The sequence below is a fragment of the Chenopodium album genome, chromosome 27 (assembly GCF_948465745.1).
Source record: "Chenopodium album chromosome 27, dcCheAlbu1.1, whole genome shotgun sequence".
NCBI classification, from domain to species: domain Eukaryota; kingdom Viridiplantae; phylum Streptophyta; class Magnoliopsida; order Caryophyllales; family Amaranthaceae; genus Chenopodium; species Chenopodium album.
In genome coordinates this window covers 11,328,827-11,347,515 of record NC_137860.1, presented here as the reverse complement: position 1 = coordinate 11,347,515, position 18,689 = coordinate 11,328,827, and the positions used below count along the sequence as shown (strand labels likewise).

General features: G+C 45.4%; 1 protein-coding gene across 1 annotated transcript; it reads left to right on the top strand.

Moving 5' to 3' along the window:
* The first annotated feature begins 10,639 nt into the window (after window positions 1-10,639).
* LOC145619676 (uncharacterized) lies at window positions 10,640-11,275 on the top strand. Its single transcript, XM_081674377.1, has one exon. The coding sequence runs from the start codon at window positions 10,640-10,642 to the stop codon at window positions 11,273-11,275; it is 636 nt and encodes a 211-aa protein (XP_081530503.1).
* Window positions 11,276-18,689: the final 7,414 nt, after the last annotated feature.

Genomic DNA, 18,689 nt, shown 5'->3' with positions numbered 1-18,689 from the left:
CGCAACTCGAAGTTAGCCGCTCTCTTTTTCAGAACAACCGCCTCCTGTGGTGAGTCTGGGAGCGTGCCGTCTGTAAGATAGGCCCGGATGTTGTCCATCCAGGTTGAGCTTTGGTCAAGAACTCCAATGGGGTCTTCCTCAGATATACTTCTTTTTTCCATGACCTCCCAAAAGACTGACCGAGGCATTTCACAGGAGACGAATGATGCTAGTTTGGACAAAGCATCCGCCTGATTGTTTGAAGACCTGGGCATTTGGCTGAGATTGAATTCTTCAAGTGTCCCAACTTCATCTTTGACCGCCTGCAAGTGTTTTATCATGGCCGGATGAGTGGCCTCGTACGTCCCATTGACTTGGAGTACGACCAGTTGTGAGTCCGAGCAGGCGTCAATTTTCTTTACCCCTGCTGCCTTACAGTACCGAATGCCAGCAAGCAGGGCTTCATACTCGGGCTCATTGTTAGAGACCTGGAACTTAAACCATATTGCATATTCATATTTTTCTCCTTCAGGAGACAGACAGATTATTCCTGCACCACAGCCGTTCATAGTGGAGCTCCCGTCCACATACACTTTCCAAACCTGACTAGTATCATCCGGAGCAACTGGCCTTGTCATTTCCACAATAAAGTCGGCGAATGCTTGCCCCTTTATTGCTTTCCTTGGTTCGTAAGTGATTTCCAATCCTTACATTTCAATCGCCCATTTGAGTATTCGTCCAGAAGACTCCAAGGTTGTCAGAGGCCGCTTAATCGGTTGGTCTGTGTAGACCACTATCGCATGTGCCAAGAAATAGGGTTTGAATTTCTTGATGGCCTTGTAGAGAGCGAGACCAAATTTTTCAACCATGGGGTACCGAAGCTCAGCGTTCTTGAGAACATGGCTGATGAAATAGACCGAGAGCTAGGTGCCGTCTCTTTCAGCTAAGAGAACAGCGCTGAGGGCATGATCGGAGACGGCCAAGTACATGAAGAGCTTCTCTTTGGGCAGAGGACTAACAAGCCTTGGCAAAGAGTGCAGATGAGTTTTTAACTTTTGAAAGGCCGCCTCTGCGTCATCTCCCCATTCAAAATTAGTCTTCTTCCTGATTGCCTGGAAGAAGTAGAGACACTTCTCGCCTGAACGACTCAGGAATCTCCCCAGGGCCGCCTGACAACCTGTTACCTTTTGCACTTCTTTCACAGTGCGGGGCAACTGCATATCGATAACCGCCTGTATTTTCTCATGGTTGGCCTTTATTCCCATTTGGTCAATCAAGAATTCGAGAAACTTCCCAGACTCAACACCAAAGACACACTTTTTTGGATTTAGCATGACCTTGTGCCACCTGAGTGTGGCAAATGTTTCTCGGAGATCAGCAAGGTAACCCGCTTGTTGTTTGGATTTGACTATCATGTCATCAATGTATGCTTCTACATTCCTCCCTAATTGATTAATGAAGACCGTATTAATCATTTGTTGAAAAGTAGCAGGCGCATTCTTCACACCAAACGACATCACAGTATAATAGAACAACCCCTGATCAGTGACGAATGCCGTCTTTTCTTGATCTTTTTTCCACAGGCGAATCTGATGAAAGCCTGAATAGGTGTCCATAAAGCTCATCAGGGCATGTCCGGCTATTGAATCGACCAGACTGTCGATCTTGAGCAATGGATAACTATCCTTCGGACATGCTCTGTTTAGGTCGGTGTAGTTAACACACATCCGCCAAGTTCCATTCGGCTTCTTTACTAACACAACGTTAGCTACCCAGTCAGGGAAATTGCATGGCCGGATGAACTTGGCGTCCAGCAGCTTTTTAACCTAGGTTGCTGCCGCCTAACTTCTTTCTTCGCCGTGGTTTCTTTTCTTTTGCCGAATGGGCTACTTTTTGGGATCCACGGCGAGTTTTTAGACAGCGAGATCTGGGCTGATGCCAGGCATCTCTTCCACCTCAAAGGCAAAGATGTCCTTGAATTCTTTCAGAAGCTGGTGCAGGCTGTCACCTAGCTTGGCAAATGCAACCGTCCCCACCTTAACAGTCCGCTCTGGCCGAGTGTCGTCCAGAGAGATATCAATGTGTTCACCAGTCGGTTGGGGACGGGGGTCGTCTGACCGTTCCCCGATCAGTGGTTGCTATTGCTTCTCTTTTTTGACCGCCACCAGTTGATCAATTTTTCTCTTTTTCTCGGCTGGTGGGGCCACCTGTCCTTCCCTGATATCATCAAGGTCGACTGTTTGTTTGCCCTGGACGGTTGTTGCGACCGCAGGCTTGACGTCCGAGAGGTAACACTCTCGAGCCGTCGTTTGGTCCCCATTAAGCGAACCGTCTGTGCCATCATCCCTCTCATACTTGACAAGCATGAGGGTAGGAATGATGACGGCCTTACACTCGTTGAGAGTGGGTCGACCAAAGATGAGGTTGTAGGCAGTAAGCTCTTCAACCACGAGAAAACGGATGGTCATATGACGACCGTTTCCCTTTTGTCCCAGGAGGATGGGCAAGTCTATCCGTCCGACTGGGTGCACAAGTCCTCTCCCAAACCCTACAAGGGTGTGGGAGACCTCCGTCATGTTGTCTGGCTTGTACTTGAGATTGGACAAGCATTTGAGGCTGATGAGGTCAGAGGAGATGCCTGTGTCTATCAAGATTCGACCAACCAGTTGGTTGGCCACTTTGCACTCAATGACCACAGGGTCATCATGCGGCTGACGGACTTTGCCTCTGTCCTTTTCGGTGATGATGACTTCAGGGAAGGCGGATGTGCTTGCCGCCTCTCCCTCTTCAACAGAATGGATCATCTTTTTCAAATGATCCTTGGTGCCCCGAACGGTCGGGCCACCACCGGCGAATCCGCTTGCTATTGTGTATACCGGATCTTCATCAGTTTCGCTACTAACAGTCGGCTGGGAAGTCTTCCTTTTGGACTGCCCCTGATTCGCTTTTGAAGTCACTTTGGACTTCACATAAGACTTTAGCTGTCCTTTGTCGGCCAGACGGTCAAGCTCTCGTTTGAGGCTGTAACAGTCGTTGGTGTCATTGCCGACATCCTCGTGGAAATGGCAGTGTTTATTTTTGTTCCAATTTTCAACGGAACCTCTCATTGGAGTCGGCTTCTCAAGAGTCAGCAAATCCTTTATTTCCATCAAGATGGAGCAGCAGTCTTTCTTGAACTTGTACCTTGGTACGTACGGTTTCCACTATTTCTTCTTTTTCTGGGTCAGCTGATCAGAGTTAGCAACGGCCCAGACTTGCTTTTTCTTTTTGCTCTCTTCTAGCTTAGGAGCCGGCTGAGCAGGCTGACTCTCATCTTGTCGGTCGGACCTCTTTAAGTCCGACTGCCTGTTGGAGGAGCAGAGCTCGGTCGCCTGTATAAAGGCTTCCGCCTCTCACAGCGCCCCCTGCAGGGAGAAGATTTGTTTACAGACGAGTTCGTACTTGAAAGTAGAACCGTCCTTCAGACCCTTGAAAAAGTCTTTGAAGGCGACCTCGTCAGACAGCCCATGAATCTGGATTCTCACCAGATTGAACCGCCTGATGTAGGAACGCAAGCCTTCTCTATCTCCCTGCTGCACATTGCTAAGATCAAGGCTTGTCTTTTTGGTAGGGATGTTCATAGAGAATTTAGAAGCAAACAAGAACGCAAGCGTCTTGAAGCTATTGATACAACCAGCCGGCAGATTGCCAAACCACTGCTGGGCTATGCCCTTCAGGGTGGCTGGAAAGCAGTGACACCATGCGGCATCATCCAACCCTTGTAAATACATGAGGTGGGTGTATGCTAGCAGGTGGTCTTCAGGGTTGGTGGTCCCATCATTGGTTCCAACCAACACATTTTTAACCTTGGCCGGCTGTTCGGCGTCGGTTATTTCCTTAGAGAAAGCAGAGGGTTGATCTCCAAGGTGTTGCAGCCTAAGCTGCCAGTCCATGGGCTGATAGCCGCATGCCGCCTGCCCTCCGAAGAAGGCAGGTTGAATGTAAGTTTGAGCAGCCGCCTGGTACAATGGCTGAGCCGTGTATTGAGCCGACTGAATTACATGAGGTCCAACTTGAACCCGAGGGCTACTTGCTGGAGTCTCATGCACAGATTGTGAATACCTTAAGGAGGTAGTCTGGAAGCTGTCATGATAAGTCGACGTTGAGGCCGACTCCGAAACCTCATTCTTCTTCTGCTCGATGTAATGTCCAGCGTCAGAGAATGTTTTCTTGCTACCATCCGGCTGAACATGCCGAATGGCTTTTCTTGCACCCGTTTCTGGGAAACGGAGTCTGGTAAGGTCAAACTGAGGCCGAGCCTTCTCCTTAGGGGCAAGATGAGGAGTCGGTTGACGGTCCTTGACCGATTTGTGCTTGCCCACCTGGGCTGACTTCTTGGCCGACTCCTCCTTTCCAGGGGTAGCCGGTTTCTTGTTGGTGAGTTGTCTAATCTCACCTCGGAGACTGCTCACAAGCTTCATGAGCTCGTCTCTAGTTACTGGGGCTGATCCTTCCGCTTGGGTAGGATCACCCGTCTTCTTTGAATGTTCGGCTGGTTTGCTCGGAACATTCTGGGAGTGAGGGCGTTCCCGCTTTTCCTTGCTGAGGATGTGCCTTGAGATGAGAGACCCATCTCTGGCAGTATAGGTTTCAATGTCACCGTCGTCACCTGAGTCATGGTCCGATTGGACTAATACTTCATCCAGGGACCGATTGGTCTCTGGTGGCTGTCTAGTCTCCGGAGGGCGAATGCTTTCCGGAGGCCGATTGGTTTCAGGAATTGGTACAGTTTCCGAAGAGGCCATCTCAGAGGTACTCTCCCCACAGACGGCGCCAAATGTTTTGGGGTTTTTTTTAGTCCCTTGGGAGAGTTACAACACTAAGACTTGATGCTCACTTGGTCCGCCTCCGAAGCCTAAGTTAGTAAAGGTCCGAAGAGTAAGGTGCGGAATGAATAGGTTATCTGCTCGGATTCCGAGCTCGGGTGTACTGTTCTCTTGAGAGTGACAGTTCTGACAATGACTAGTAATCACTGAATATTCCTCGTAAGGTGTGTAAAGGTATTGAATGTATTTCACGTGTTCAATGTATTCAACGTAGCCATAAATAAGGAGGTCATTTCCTATTTATAGGCTTCTCGAAAAGTATGAACTCTCTAGGGTTTTGTGCCCTAGGGAGTGTAACGCAGATTTTTGCAGACCTCGGGATATGGGCTTGAAAGCTGCCAATCCCAGGTCCTTTTATCTGTCTGCCACGTGTCGTTCTCTAGGAGGTCCAAGGTGGCGCCCCTTCTAGTGACACGTGGCGGACTCTGATAGAGGACTTAATCAGGAGAGGATATCTGACCCAATTTAAGCAGCATGATGATCCTCCCAGAAGGAGGGAGGAGGATCAGTGGAGGACCAGTACATGGGGGGATAGTCAACAGAGCACAGGCTGACCTAAGGGCAATGATACATCATATTAATTACAATGACAAGCGTAGATGGCCACCCCTTCCCCCGCAGCCGCGAGCCACGTTTGATGAGTATGACCAGAAGAGCATGATTTACCCTCATGACAACCCGCTGGTGGTAACAATGAGAATTGCAAATTGGGAGGTGGATAGAATACTAATAGACGGAGGCAGGTTAGCCAACATCATCTACATCAGTGCGTTCAACGAGTTGAAGTTGGACAGAAAGGATCTAAAGAGAGTAAACTACGAGGTCACCGGGTTTAATGGCTCGGGGCTTACCCCGGAGGGGATAATCGAGCTCTCAGTCCGAGAAGGAGAGAGGTCAAGAAGGCGTGATGTCCGAGCATAATTTCTCGTGATAAACTCTCCCTCACACTATAATGTAATCATGGGAAGACCGCTCATCCACAAGATAGGCGGGGTGGAATCCACTTAACACCTGGCAATGGCTTACACAACTAACACTACTAGAAAACAGGCTAATACCGACGGAAAATTTCCGTCGGAAACAGCCTAAATTCTGTCGCAAATCGCGTTTCCGACGGAATTCCGTCGGAAATGGTTGTCGGAATATGGCTCGTCGGAAAAACGACTTTTTAGGCTCCACAATAATCCGTCGGAAAATTTCGACGAATTCAAATCCGTCGGAATTTTCCGACGACAATTCCATCGGAACTGCGTACATGAAATAAAAAAAAACCCCGCGCCACCACCGGCACGGCGTATCACCACCTCCAACCACCAAAATATCCCTAACCTCAACATTAAACTATCGTCCGTTTGCCACTACCACCAGCCCCTAACTAAACCCCCACCACCAGAACCACACACCACCAGCCCCACACCAGCCTACCTAACCCGTACCACCACCCACACCACCCAATTACCGAAACCTCCACCAGATCTACAACCCCTATAAACACCACCACCATACTCACACTCACCTTCAAACACCACCACCACCACAATCACACCAGCCCCTTCCCACCTTCAAACACCACCACCGACACCAATAAATCCCCCCAAAACAGAAAACTTAGTAAAAAAAAACAAAAATTAACCCCAATAATCGAAAATTAACACAAAATACGAAAATTAAGAAAATAAAATTGAAAAAAACCACTAGATCTACATATTTTACAAGAATTTCATAAGGAAAATTGAAAAAAACAATGATTACACAACAAAAATTAAACGAATTATATAATTACACAATTATCTAATAAAATTAAGAAAATAAAACAATTACATAAACAATTAACTAGATCTACAATCTAACCTAAATTTAAACTAGATCTACAATTTATGGTTGTGGGCGTTGCCCGTGTTGTTGTGGTCGTCGTTGTTGTTGCATGGTGGTTGTGGTCGTCGTTGTTGTGGTCACCGTTGTTGCGGTGGTGGTGGTGTTGTTGGTGGTGGGGATGGCAGAGATGTTATTGGTGGTGATAGAAGAAAGAGGGGGTGAAAATGAAGAGAAGAGAAGAAATAGAAGAAGAAAAGAGAAGAAGAAAAGAGGAGGAGGAGGAGGAGAGAGAGGAGAGAGATTCGCTGAACAGAAGAAAGAAAGAAGGAGGAGGAGGAGGAGAGAGAATCGCTGAGCAGAAGAAAAAAGAAGGAGGAGGAGGAGAGAGAGAGGAGAGAGAGAGAGGGAAAAAAAAGGGGCGGAAGAGAGAGGGAATTAGGGTTAGGAAGTTTATAAAAAAAAATTTCTTTTTTTTTATAGTTAAATGTTCCGACGGAATTTTCCGACGGAATAATTTTCCATCGGAAAAGAGCTTTTTCAACGGATTATTCCGTCGGAACGTCCAATTATTTCGACGGAATGCTATATTTCGTCGGAAATATCCGACGGAAAATAAATTTGTCGGAAATTTCGATTTTTCCGACGGATTTTCGGGTCCGTCGGAACCGTTCCGTCGGTATTTGACCTGATTCTTGTAGTGTAATGAGGGGCGATCAGCAAAGCTCAGGGGGAGTTAGAAGATAGCCCAACAATGTCACATTGCTGCCTTGAAACAGCCTGCCAAAACTAGACAGCAGTCTGAGCAGCCTGAGAGGAAGTAAAGGAAGAGAAAGCGTGAAGAGTATCACAAAGAGAAGGATAAATAAAAGTTGGCAATGGAAAACTTCGAGCCTGCTAAAGAAGAAGTGGCCAGACCACTTCCCAGCAGGGAGCATGTCATGGTCGAGCTCACAGAAGGTGAACCCTCGAGAACAGTGAAAATCGGGAAAGACATTGACCCAGGAGTGGGGGTCCACCTCATAGAGCTGCTAAGAAAGAATAGAGACATTTTCGCATTTTCCGCATATGAGATGCCCAGAATTGATCCAGCGGTCATGGTGCATAGGCTGAATGTAAAGGAGGATATTAGACCAGTCAGGCAGAAAAAGCGAAGCTTCTCCACAGAGAAAAATCAGGCAATCTAGGAAGAGGTAGAAAAGCTCTTGGAAGCAGGATTTATCGAACCCTGTGACTACCCAGAATGGTTAGCCAACGTAGTCATGGTGAAGAAGGCAAATGGTCAATGGAGAATGTGTGTCGATTTCACAGATATTAACAAGGCCTGCCCGAAGGACTACTACCCAGTGCCACAAATAGATTATTTTGTAGACTCAACGAGCGGGCACGCCCTGCTAAGCTTTATGGACGCCTTCTCAAGGTACCACCAGATCAGCTTGCATGAGCCAGACAGGCAGAAAACTTCATTCATCACTAAAAGGGGAATGTACAATTACATAGCTATGCCCTTCGGGCTGAAGAATGCAGGGGAAACTTTTCAGAAGGCTATGGATAGAGTCCTTCATTAGAAAGGACAAATGTAGAAGTATACGTTGACGACTCAATTGTCAAGAGCGTCACGCAGGTTGGACATATAATGGATTTAGAGGAAACATTCGCTACCTTGAACAAGTATAAGATCAAGCTCAACCCGAAGAAATGTGTCTTTGGAGTAAGCTCGGGAAAGTTCTTGGGTTTCCTGATCAGTGAGAGAGGAATAGATGCCAACCCGGAGAAGGTCGAAGCAGTTCTCAATCTGCCTAAGCCTAAGAGCATTAAGAATGTCACGCGGTTCATAAGCAAAATGGCCGCACTAACCAGGTTCATCAGTAAGTCAGCAGATAAAGCCTTACCATTCTATCAGCTATTGAGAGGAAATAGGGAATTCAAGTGGGGGGCCAAAGAGAAAGAAACCTTTGAAGGCATCAAGGATCATCTAACTAAGCTCCCGACAATGATCAGCCCGGAGCTGAGGGAAAGGCTGCAGTTATACATCTCAGCATCAATACAAACAATCGCAGCCGTTCTGCTGGTAGAAAGACAGAAACAACCACTAGGCGAAAATATGAATTGGCCACCGGTTCAAAACCCCCCAAGGCCACTGGTTTTGAACCGGTGGTCATTTGGGGGGTGGCAATTACCCAAAGTAAAGGCCACCGGTTCAAAACCGGTGGCAAAAAGACTTATTGCCACCGGTTAACCGGTGGCAAAATGACTTATTGCCACCGCTTAACAGGTGGCCATAACACTTCCCGCTTTTTTTTTTTTTGGGTATTAATAAGTATTGCCACCGGTTTTTCGGTGGAGTCGGTGGCAATAATGGCAAAAAAAACAAAAAAAAAAATTTTTATTTTATTTTTTTCACTTAAAAATCAAGACAAACTCACATATAATCATAATATATATATATTTTTTTTGTTTTCTCACATCAATGCTGCTCGTTTCTCTGCTTCATCCCAAAACACACATTCATACATTCATTCAAACATAAAATATTCATCAATGAATATATAGTAATATTGCAAAAAAAATCAAAAATAAAAAAAAAATCACAAAAAATTACATAAATTACATATATTATGTAACAAAAAAATCAAAAATTACATATAATCATAAATTACATGTTTTCTCTTTGAATTAACCTTGAATCTGCAAAAAAATCACAAAAAATAAAAAAAAAATTCAAAATCAAAATCAAAAAAAAAAATCACAAAAAACTAAAACACAATTAAAAAATCAAAATAAAAAAAAAAATCTGCAAAAAAATTAAACATCAGAATTGATAAACAAAAAATTTAGATATGAAAAAATAAAAAATAAATAAAAAATAAAAAACCACCAAAACCCACGACCCGTATATCCACCACCCACAACCAACGACCCACCACCCAACAACCCACGACCCACGACCTAGCAACCCACCACCCACCACCCAGAACCCTCGACCCACCACCCAAATTCAACGACCCACCACCCACAACCCACGACCCACCCCACCACCCATCTTAAACGACCTAACGTCCCCACCAGCGACCCCTAAAATGACCGACTTACCCCACGACCCACCTAAAACCACCACACCACCCACCTAAAACCACCGCATACGCAAAATAACATCCCAAATTAACTAAAACAGAAAAATCGAAAAATAAAATAAAAAAACACACATACCATCACGGATCCACACAAAACATTGAAATAGGGTTTACGAGGCCAAATTCGACCATGAAAACTCTAGATCTAGAATTTTCATGGTCGAATTTGACCAGAAAACCCGTATTTTTATCACGAGGAGAGAGAAAGTGTGACAATAAGCTTGGTGGTGTCGTTGGAGGCGGAGATGGTGGATGCGGAGGTGGTTGTTGTTGCGGCGGTGGACGAGCCGAAGGAAGGAGAGAGGAAGAAACCGCGAGAGAGGGAGAAGTGGGCTGAAAACGGCCTTAGAGGCTAATGTACCAGAGAGCATAAAAAAGAACCAGTGGGCTGGAAAAAGCAAAGAACGAGGAAGACGCCATGTTCAAGGGCAGTGAATTCTTAAGGCTGGAAAAAGAGAAGAGAGATCAGGAGATAGAACAGAGAGGGAGAGGAGAGAGAGGGGGAGTAAGAACGAAGGAGAGAGGGAGGAGAGCAGGAGAGGCGTGAGAGGAGAGAGAAAACTAGGGTTAGGGTATATAAAGGAAGGGGAAAGAGAAGGGTGGGCTTTTCTTTTTTTATTATTTGATTATTGCCACCGGTTCAAAACCGGTGGCCTTTATCATTTATGCCACCGGTTCGGTTTGAACCGGTGGCAACGTACATATGCCTAATCCCGCCCATTTTTTAAGCCACCGGTTTTCAAAAACCGGTGGCCATTGAGCGGTGTTTTTTTCAATTTTTCTACTAGTGAACAAAGGCCAATATATTTCGTGAGTCACGTGCTGACCGACGTAGAGCAAAGATACCCCATGGTAGAAAGGCTAGCCTTTGCAGTGGTCACGACAGCAAGAAAGATAAAACCATACTTCGACGCGCATATAATAGAGGTCCTCAAAAACCACCCGCTGGAAAAAGCATTACAACAGATGGATGCATCAGGCAGACTCTTGAAATGGGCAATTGAACTTTCTGAGTATGAATCCGAGGTCAAGCCTAGAGCAGTTATCAAGACACAAGCTCTAGCAGAATTCATAGTGGAAGCCTCTTATGAGGAGAAGGAAGACGACATTAGAGTCTGGAAGGTAGAAGTGGATGGGTCCTCAGCCCAAACGGGGAGTGGAGCAGGAGTCATAATGACGTCTCCAGAAGGAAACGTATTTGAGTATGCCATCAAGTTCAACTTCAAAGCGTCTAACAATGAAGCAGAGTACGAGGCGACGCTAGCAGGCGTGCGCATGAGCCTCGCAGCCGGAGCCCGCAAAGTGCACCTACAGACTGATTCTCAGCTCGTTGCAAGCCAGCTGCAGGGTGCATACGAGGTAAGGGAAGCCACTATGATGAAATATGTGACCAAAGTGATAGAACTGGCAGCCCAGCTAGTCCATTTCCAGATAGACTTAGTCCCACGGGCAGGAAACTCTCAGGCTGATGCCTTATCTAAGTAGGCCAGCTCCACCTTGCAAAGCCTCACAAGAACAGTGATGGTCGAAATGTTGGAAGAAAGTATCATTGCCGAAAAGGAGCAGGTAAACTGCATTGGGAGTCGGAGATCCTGGTTCTCTGACATCTTGGCATACAAGCTTCATGGCTCGCTTCCCGATGACAAAGTACAGGCTAAAAAGGTGAAGAAAGATGCAAATTGGTATGTGGTGATGAATGGAGAGCTCAACAAGAAAGGCTTATCAAAGCCATTACTGCGGTGCATCCCAGAATGGGAGCAAGAGGGTATCATGGAAGAGGCCCACTCCGGGATATCTACCAATCACTTTGGCGGGAAAGCACTGGGAGTGGAGGTCCTTAGAAGAGGGGCGTATTGGCCAACTTTCACACAGGACACACTGGCGTATGTTAAAAAATGCGACAAGTGTTAGAAATATTCACCGGTCTTAAATCAGCCAGCAAACGATCTGACTCCGATCCTGAGCCCTGTCCCGTTCGCTTTGTGGGGAATGGACATATTAGGACTCTTCACCACTGGGTCGGGGACCTGAGTAGGGCAAATTCACCATCTTTCAGTAGATGCCGCGCCGCGCCTCAGGAGAGGGCGCGGCTGCAAGCTAGAGGGCTCTAGAAGGCTTAATATTTCCGTCCTTTATGCTTCATATATATAGCCTCCTATTCAAGTTTGTATTATCATCTAACATTACTTAGAAACAATTTAACCCTAATCTAGTGAGAGAAACTTCATTAGTAGAGAGAGAAAGTGTGGATTTCCATTTATGAACTTGGATATTGAAGAAGGAGCTTGATTGAATCTTTGTAAATCTTCATCTTCAATTAATGAGCAATCTCTTACTCTCTCTCTTTACTTTTGTATTTAGTTTTATTTGCTTATTTTGATTTTTCCTTCATTGCTTATTGATCATGTTGATGCTTATTGATTTGATGATTGATATTGTTTTCAATATGATTTGTGAGTAGTCACCTAGCCAAGGGTGTGGGGATGGTGTAGTTGTTGATTGATTCATGCTTATGATGTTGGGGTTTTGTTAATGGTGATTAAAGTCTTTGTATGTTTGATATTCTTTAATCTTCTTGCAAGTGCACATTGTTAGTTGATTAAAGGTGAATCTTTGCTAACAAGAAACGGAAGTTGACTTAGTTAAGGTTCATTGTTATCGATAGTTCTTTGATTGCACCTTCTAATATATGGTTCTAGTGTGGAAACATGGAGGCTATGCTAGGAGAATTTGATTAACCCCGGAAGGCGGTTAGATTGAGCTTTAATTCGATATTCTTGCATGCTTAGTTTACCATTGCTTTGCTTCCGTGTTATTGCATGATCATTTGGCAACTACATCTACCTACTTCCCTTGGTGCTTAGTTATATTGATTTTTAATCATTCTTAATCTCTAGTTTAATTTCTTAGCTTTTCACACTTCTCGTTCCGAGGTAGCTTAAGTATTAAGTAGTGAATGTGGTGTTTATGCATGTCTCCTTGTGGTTCGACCCCTATACTTGCCTTATACTTGTATTAGGTTTGTTTAGGTGTATAAATTATATTTGATCTTGGGATAGACTTTTGACGACACGTTTAATTCTTTGTCAAATTGGCGCCGTTGCCGGGGAGACGGCTTCCATTGCTTTTTCATTACTTTATTTGAGACTATCTCATTCCTTGTTTGTTAGTATTTGTTACTTCTTGTTACTTGTCAGTGCTTACGTTCTCCTTAGCTTTGTTGTATGAACAGAGGACGAACTCGCTCAAGGTCTTTGATTCCCATTGATCCGGAGCTAGAAAGATCTTTGTCCTTACTTAGAAGAGAAGCGAGAGCGAGGAGTAGAAATTCTCACACCCCAACGAAAGAAGGAGTAAGAGAATTGGAAGATACTCCACCATCTTCACCCTCAAGTGAAGACTTAGATAGCCCTAATTCGCCATCAAGTCCGGAAATCAACCCCTTTTCAATCTTTAAGTCCGAAAGTAAAGAAGGTTCTAAAATGGGAGAGAATACACCTTTGAGTCGTCTTGGGGCTCCCGAAGCCTTTAGAGCCCAAAGTGGGATCCTCACCCCTACCACTCAAGCCAACAATTTCGAAATCAAGCCCAATTTAATTGCTTTAATAGAGAGGAAACAATTCTCGGGTGGAAAATTTGAGAGCCCTCATGAGCATTTGAAAGAATTTGAGAAGTATTGTGACACGATCAAAGCCAACGGAGTGACTCAAGAGTATATCCGCCTCAAGATGTTTCCATTTTCTTTAATTGGGAGAGGTCTAGAATGGCTAGAGAAGGAGGTGCCCCCTAATTCTCTCACAACTTGGGACCAAGTGACTACGGCTTTCTTGAGGAGATTTTATAACCTTAGGAAGACCGCCGAGGCTCGATCTTTAATTCAAGGCCCTATTGTCCAAGGCCCGGATTGGTCTCTTCCATTTGAGCTCATGTGCGATGCAAGCGACGAGGCTATTGGTTCGGTTCTTGGGCAACGAAAGGATGGGAAGCTTCATGTCATACATTATTTGTCCAAAACTCTCAACGACGCCCAACGAAACTACACAACCACCGAGAAGGATTTCTTAGCGGTTATTCACTCATTTGAGAAGTTTAGAACCTACCTCATTGGTTCTAGGACAATTGTGTACACCGACCATTCGGCTCTCAAATATTTGATAGGGAAGAAGGAAGCTAAACCAAGGTTGTTGAGATGGGTTTTAGTTCTCCAAGACTTTGATTATGAAATGAGAGATAATAAGGGAGCCGAGAATGTGGTGGCGGATCACCTTTCAAGCTTGGCCGGTGCAAGGTTCAAGGATGATGGTTTGCCAATAGAGGATGCTCTAAGGGATGATGTGCTATATGTTCTTGAGGTGAATTCGGCTCCATGGTATGCAGATATTGTGAATTACTTGGCTTGTGGTGCCATACCTCCGGATTTCACTTCACAACAACGTCGAAAGCTCAAGCACGAGGCAAAGAGATATATTTGGGATGAACCGATTTTGTTGAAGAGAGGGGTTGATGGGTTGTTGAGGAGATGCGTTCCCGACGATGAGTTTCAAAGTGTTCTCCACATGTGCCACTCCTCTCCTTGTGGTGGGCATATGAGTGCTCAGAAAACCGCCTCAAAAGTTCTCCAATCAATGCTCTTTTGGCCTTCCTTATTCAAGGACTCTTGGATATTTGTCAAGACCTGCGATAGATGTCAAAGGGTGGGGAATATCTCGAGAAGGGATGAAATGCCACAAAACCCCATCCTTGAGCTTGAAGTTTTCGATGTGTGGGCGATAGATTTCATGGGCCCTTTTATCTCCCTAAATGGGAACAAATATATTTTGGTTGTCGTTGACTACGTGTCCAAATGGGCGGAGGCCGTAGCTTCTCCAACAAATGACTCAAAAGTGGTGGTTAACCTTTTCAAGAAAGTGATCTTCCCAAGATTCGGTGTTTCGAGGGCGATTATTAGTGATGGAGGGTCACATTTCAAACACCACACCTTCGTGCGCCTACTTGAGAAATATGGAATATCTCACAAGCGGGGGCTTGCTTATCACCCCCAAACAAGTGGTCAAGCGGAGGTCACAAATAGAGAGCTCAAAGTGATCTTGGAGAAGACAGTTGCCAGAACAAGGAAGGATTGGTCCTCTAAGCTCATTGATTCTCTATGGGCTTGTAGGACCGCTTTCGAGACGCCAATTGGGACCACCCCTTACAAGCTTGTTCATGGGAAGAATTGTCATTTGCCCGTGGAGATGGAGCATCGTGCTCATTGGGCGATCAAGCAAATCAACTTGGATCTCCATAGTGCGGGGGAGCAAAGGCTTTTAGAGTTGCATGAGTTAGAGGAGTTGAGGTTTAGTGCCTATGAGAATGCAAGTATGTATAAGGCAAGATCAAAAGCGTAGCATGACGCTCAAATTATCAAGAAAGATTTTGTCAAAGGGCAAAAGGTGCTCCTCTTTAATTCGAGGTTGAAGCTCTTCCCGGGCAAGCTCCGATCAAGATGGAGTGGGCCATACATTGTTACGGAGGCGTTCCCGTATGGTGCTTATGAAATTTTCCAAGATGGCCACTCCCCTTTCAAAGTCAACGACCACCGCCTCAAGCCTTATTTTGATGGATTCCCAAGTGATGAACCAATTTCGGTTACTCTAATTGATGTGCATCATCAATTCCGCCCTCCTTAATCATCTCGAAGAACGTCGAGCTAACGACGCTAACCAAAAGCGCTTCCGGGAGGCAACCCGGGTTTCTAACCCTCTTCTACTTTCTTCTCTTCATGTTGCTTTCATTTTTCTATTTACAAGTTTGGATTAGTGATTTGTGAGTTTTTGTTGTATTTGTGCTTTGATAACCGATGCATTTAGCATGGTAGCATGGACTTTAATTTTCAATTTGTTTTGGTTTTCTTTTGCTATTTGTAGGTAATTGCCTCATGGTACGTGTATGGTTGGGTTTTGGGGACCCTATGGTGATGATTTTTGAGCTAAATTAGGGTTAAGAGAAAAAGGAAGAAATGTTGAACTACTAAAGAAGCCGCGGGCGCGGGGCTAGAAGGTCAGAGGTTCAAATTCCTTCGGTAAAAGGCCAGCCGCGCCCCAGGAGAGGGCTCTCCTCCCTGACCCGCGGGCGCGGCACCAGAAGCCGCGGGCGCGGCAGCCAGAAGACCCGCGGGCGCGACCCAGCTGCCGCGGGCGCGGCTCCGCGGGTTCTACAGCGATTTGTTCGTGTTTTAACATCAGCCCCGATTTCTTTACCCCTATTTTCGACATCTTCACCCTCATTTCTCACTCTCTCTCTAAAAACCCCCAAAACCCCAACCCTAACTACTTCAAATCCATCAATTTCACTCCTAAAACTCACAAATTCCTTCCTTAAATCATGAAATTCATGTTCCATTTCCACTTTCCATCACCAAAAATCCAAAAAAAAATTTGATTTTTCTACCATTGTTACTCCTTGAAGAATTTTGGGTGGTCTTGTTCTTGAAGAGCTAGTTGGAGGAGATTCTTGGCTTCATTGTTGGTATAATTCTCTCCTTTTCTAGTTTTTATTGAACTATTATACAATTTTGGATGAATTTCTTGATAAATTTTTGAGTTTTTGATTTGGAAATTCTTATGCATGGTTTGGTGATTTTTGTTGTTGGTATTGTTCTAACTTTTAATTGATTGGTTTTGTGAGTTGTTTGTTGGAATTATTTGTTGTGTTCTTGGTTAATTTGCATTGTCTTGTGAAGTATTTTGTTTGTGGTGGTTGTGTGGTGTTTCTTGTGGTTGTTGGTTCATTTGGAAGTGAGACTTTGGTGTAGTACAAGGAAAAGAAAAAAAACAAGGGAGAAAATGGAGGTTGGTAGTAGTTCAAAGAAGAGGAAAAGTGGAAAGGAGCCTAGAGGATCATCCTTTCATGCACAACAAAATGTGGAACCCCCACCACCTTTGCCTCCTCTAAAATTCTCCAACCGACAACACCGAGCTAACTATGATGTCCTCCAATCCCGAAAACTCCTTTCCACCAAACACTACGACCAAACAATAACCACCAAGCTTAGTGTTGACGCACAATGTTGGTTCCTCTTCAACAACCTAGGGCTAACCGACTTTGTCACCAAGACATACAACACCTACCGAGAACCTACCCTTGAGTTTCTTGCCTCGTTTGAGAAACACACCTCGGGGAACAACAACATCTCCGTCTCCTTCCAACTCTTCAACAAAAAGGAGACAATGTCCCTCCACAAGTTTAATGAATACCTTGACCTCAACCCCAATGCCGACATCCTCCTACCCGAATATGCCCAACTCCCGGACTACAACCCCCGCCGATGGTGGAAACATATCTCCCGGCACAACAACTTTGATGCCAAGTATTCCTTGGCAAGTGAAATCATGCATCCGGCCTTGAGATTGCTACACCGCATACTTGGGTATATGGTTTTCAACAAGCGAGACTTGGGGAAGATTACTTTGGAGGAGATTAGAATACTTTGGCTAGCAACTATGCCGGATTTGGGGTATAGAGTCAACTTGGGGTTCATCTTCACTCAATGTATTGAAGCCATTGTCTCGGGTGCCAAGAGTGGAGAGATTCATTGTGAAGCTATGGTGACTAGGTTGGCCATAAAGTGTGGCCATGAGGAAAAGTTGAGGTCATGCACCATAGTGGGAAAAGGGGATGGAAGTGATATTTTGCTTGATGAGAAGCAATTGAAGACAATGCAATTCATCCGGGGCATCAAGGGAGTTGAGGGAGTGTGGAGCCTCCTTGTCTCTCGCCAACATCATTGCTTCCTACCGAGACCGGAGTACACCTCTCATACAAGACAGGGAGCACAACACCCTTGGTGGGTGAGGAAGGATTCGGGGGTGCTCCCTAACAATGTGAATGTTGATTTAGAAGAGGTGTTTGAGGAGGATGATGTGATTGGGATGGAAGGAGAAGAAGAGGATGAAGTAGCGGAACAACAACAACAGCATTTCCAACAATAACAACAACAACAAGGAAGAAGAAGAAGGCAACAACAACAACAACAACCCGATTTTGAACAAGATATGGCGGCTATGTGGGCGCAAATGGAAAGCATGCAACTTTGCATGCAAGGTATGTATGCCTCTTACCAAAACAATTCTTTTCAAACTAACGCCTTATATGACTTGAGTGTGCGTAGGGGGGAGGTCGACCCTCCTGTTAACTATCCATACACACCGCCCCAACAAGGGCCCGTGGCGTCATGGAACGGTGACAACCTCCCTACGTACCCTTTCTGGCAGGGTGTTGAGAACCCTAATGTGCCTAGGCGTAACTTCCCTGACGAGTCCGGTCACTATGATTACCGTGTCTCGGGTGGGAGTGATTATAGAGGTGACCCCGCTTACCACTATGTTCACCCCGAGCACCCCGCACCATTGGTGCAACCCGAGCCCTTCGATCAGTTGACCCAGCCCCAGCTTGACCTTTTCCGTGGTCACTATGGGTTTCCCCCCGGTTATACCGGTGGTTGGGACCCTCATGGACCCCCACCCTCCCCACCTAGGGATGATGGTGCCGGCCCTAGTGGCCACTAGTCCCCCCTTGTTTGCATGTTTCCCCACCCCTTTTGGTCCCCCCCCCTTATTCTTTTCATTTGCATGTGAAGCATCGAGGTCGATGCTCTTATTTAGTGTGGGGGGGAGTATTTGAATCAAAAGGGAGTATTTTCGAGTCAGTGTGGGGGAAAGCATTAAGGACTCGTGGGAAGGTTTGAAAAGCTTTTGTTGGGAAGTCTTGTTTTTAAGCATCGGGTTGTAGTTGGTGTTGTGTGGTATTTCCTTTGCTGATGATGAGTTAATGATGATGATGCTTTAGATTATGATTTCGATAGTTAGTTCGTCCATAGGCCAAGTTTTTAGTGTTCTTTTGTTTTTCTTCCCCGTTCTAC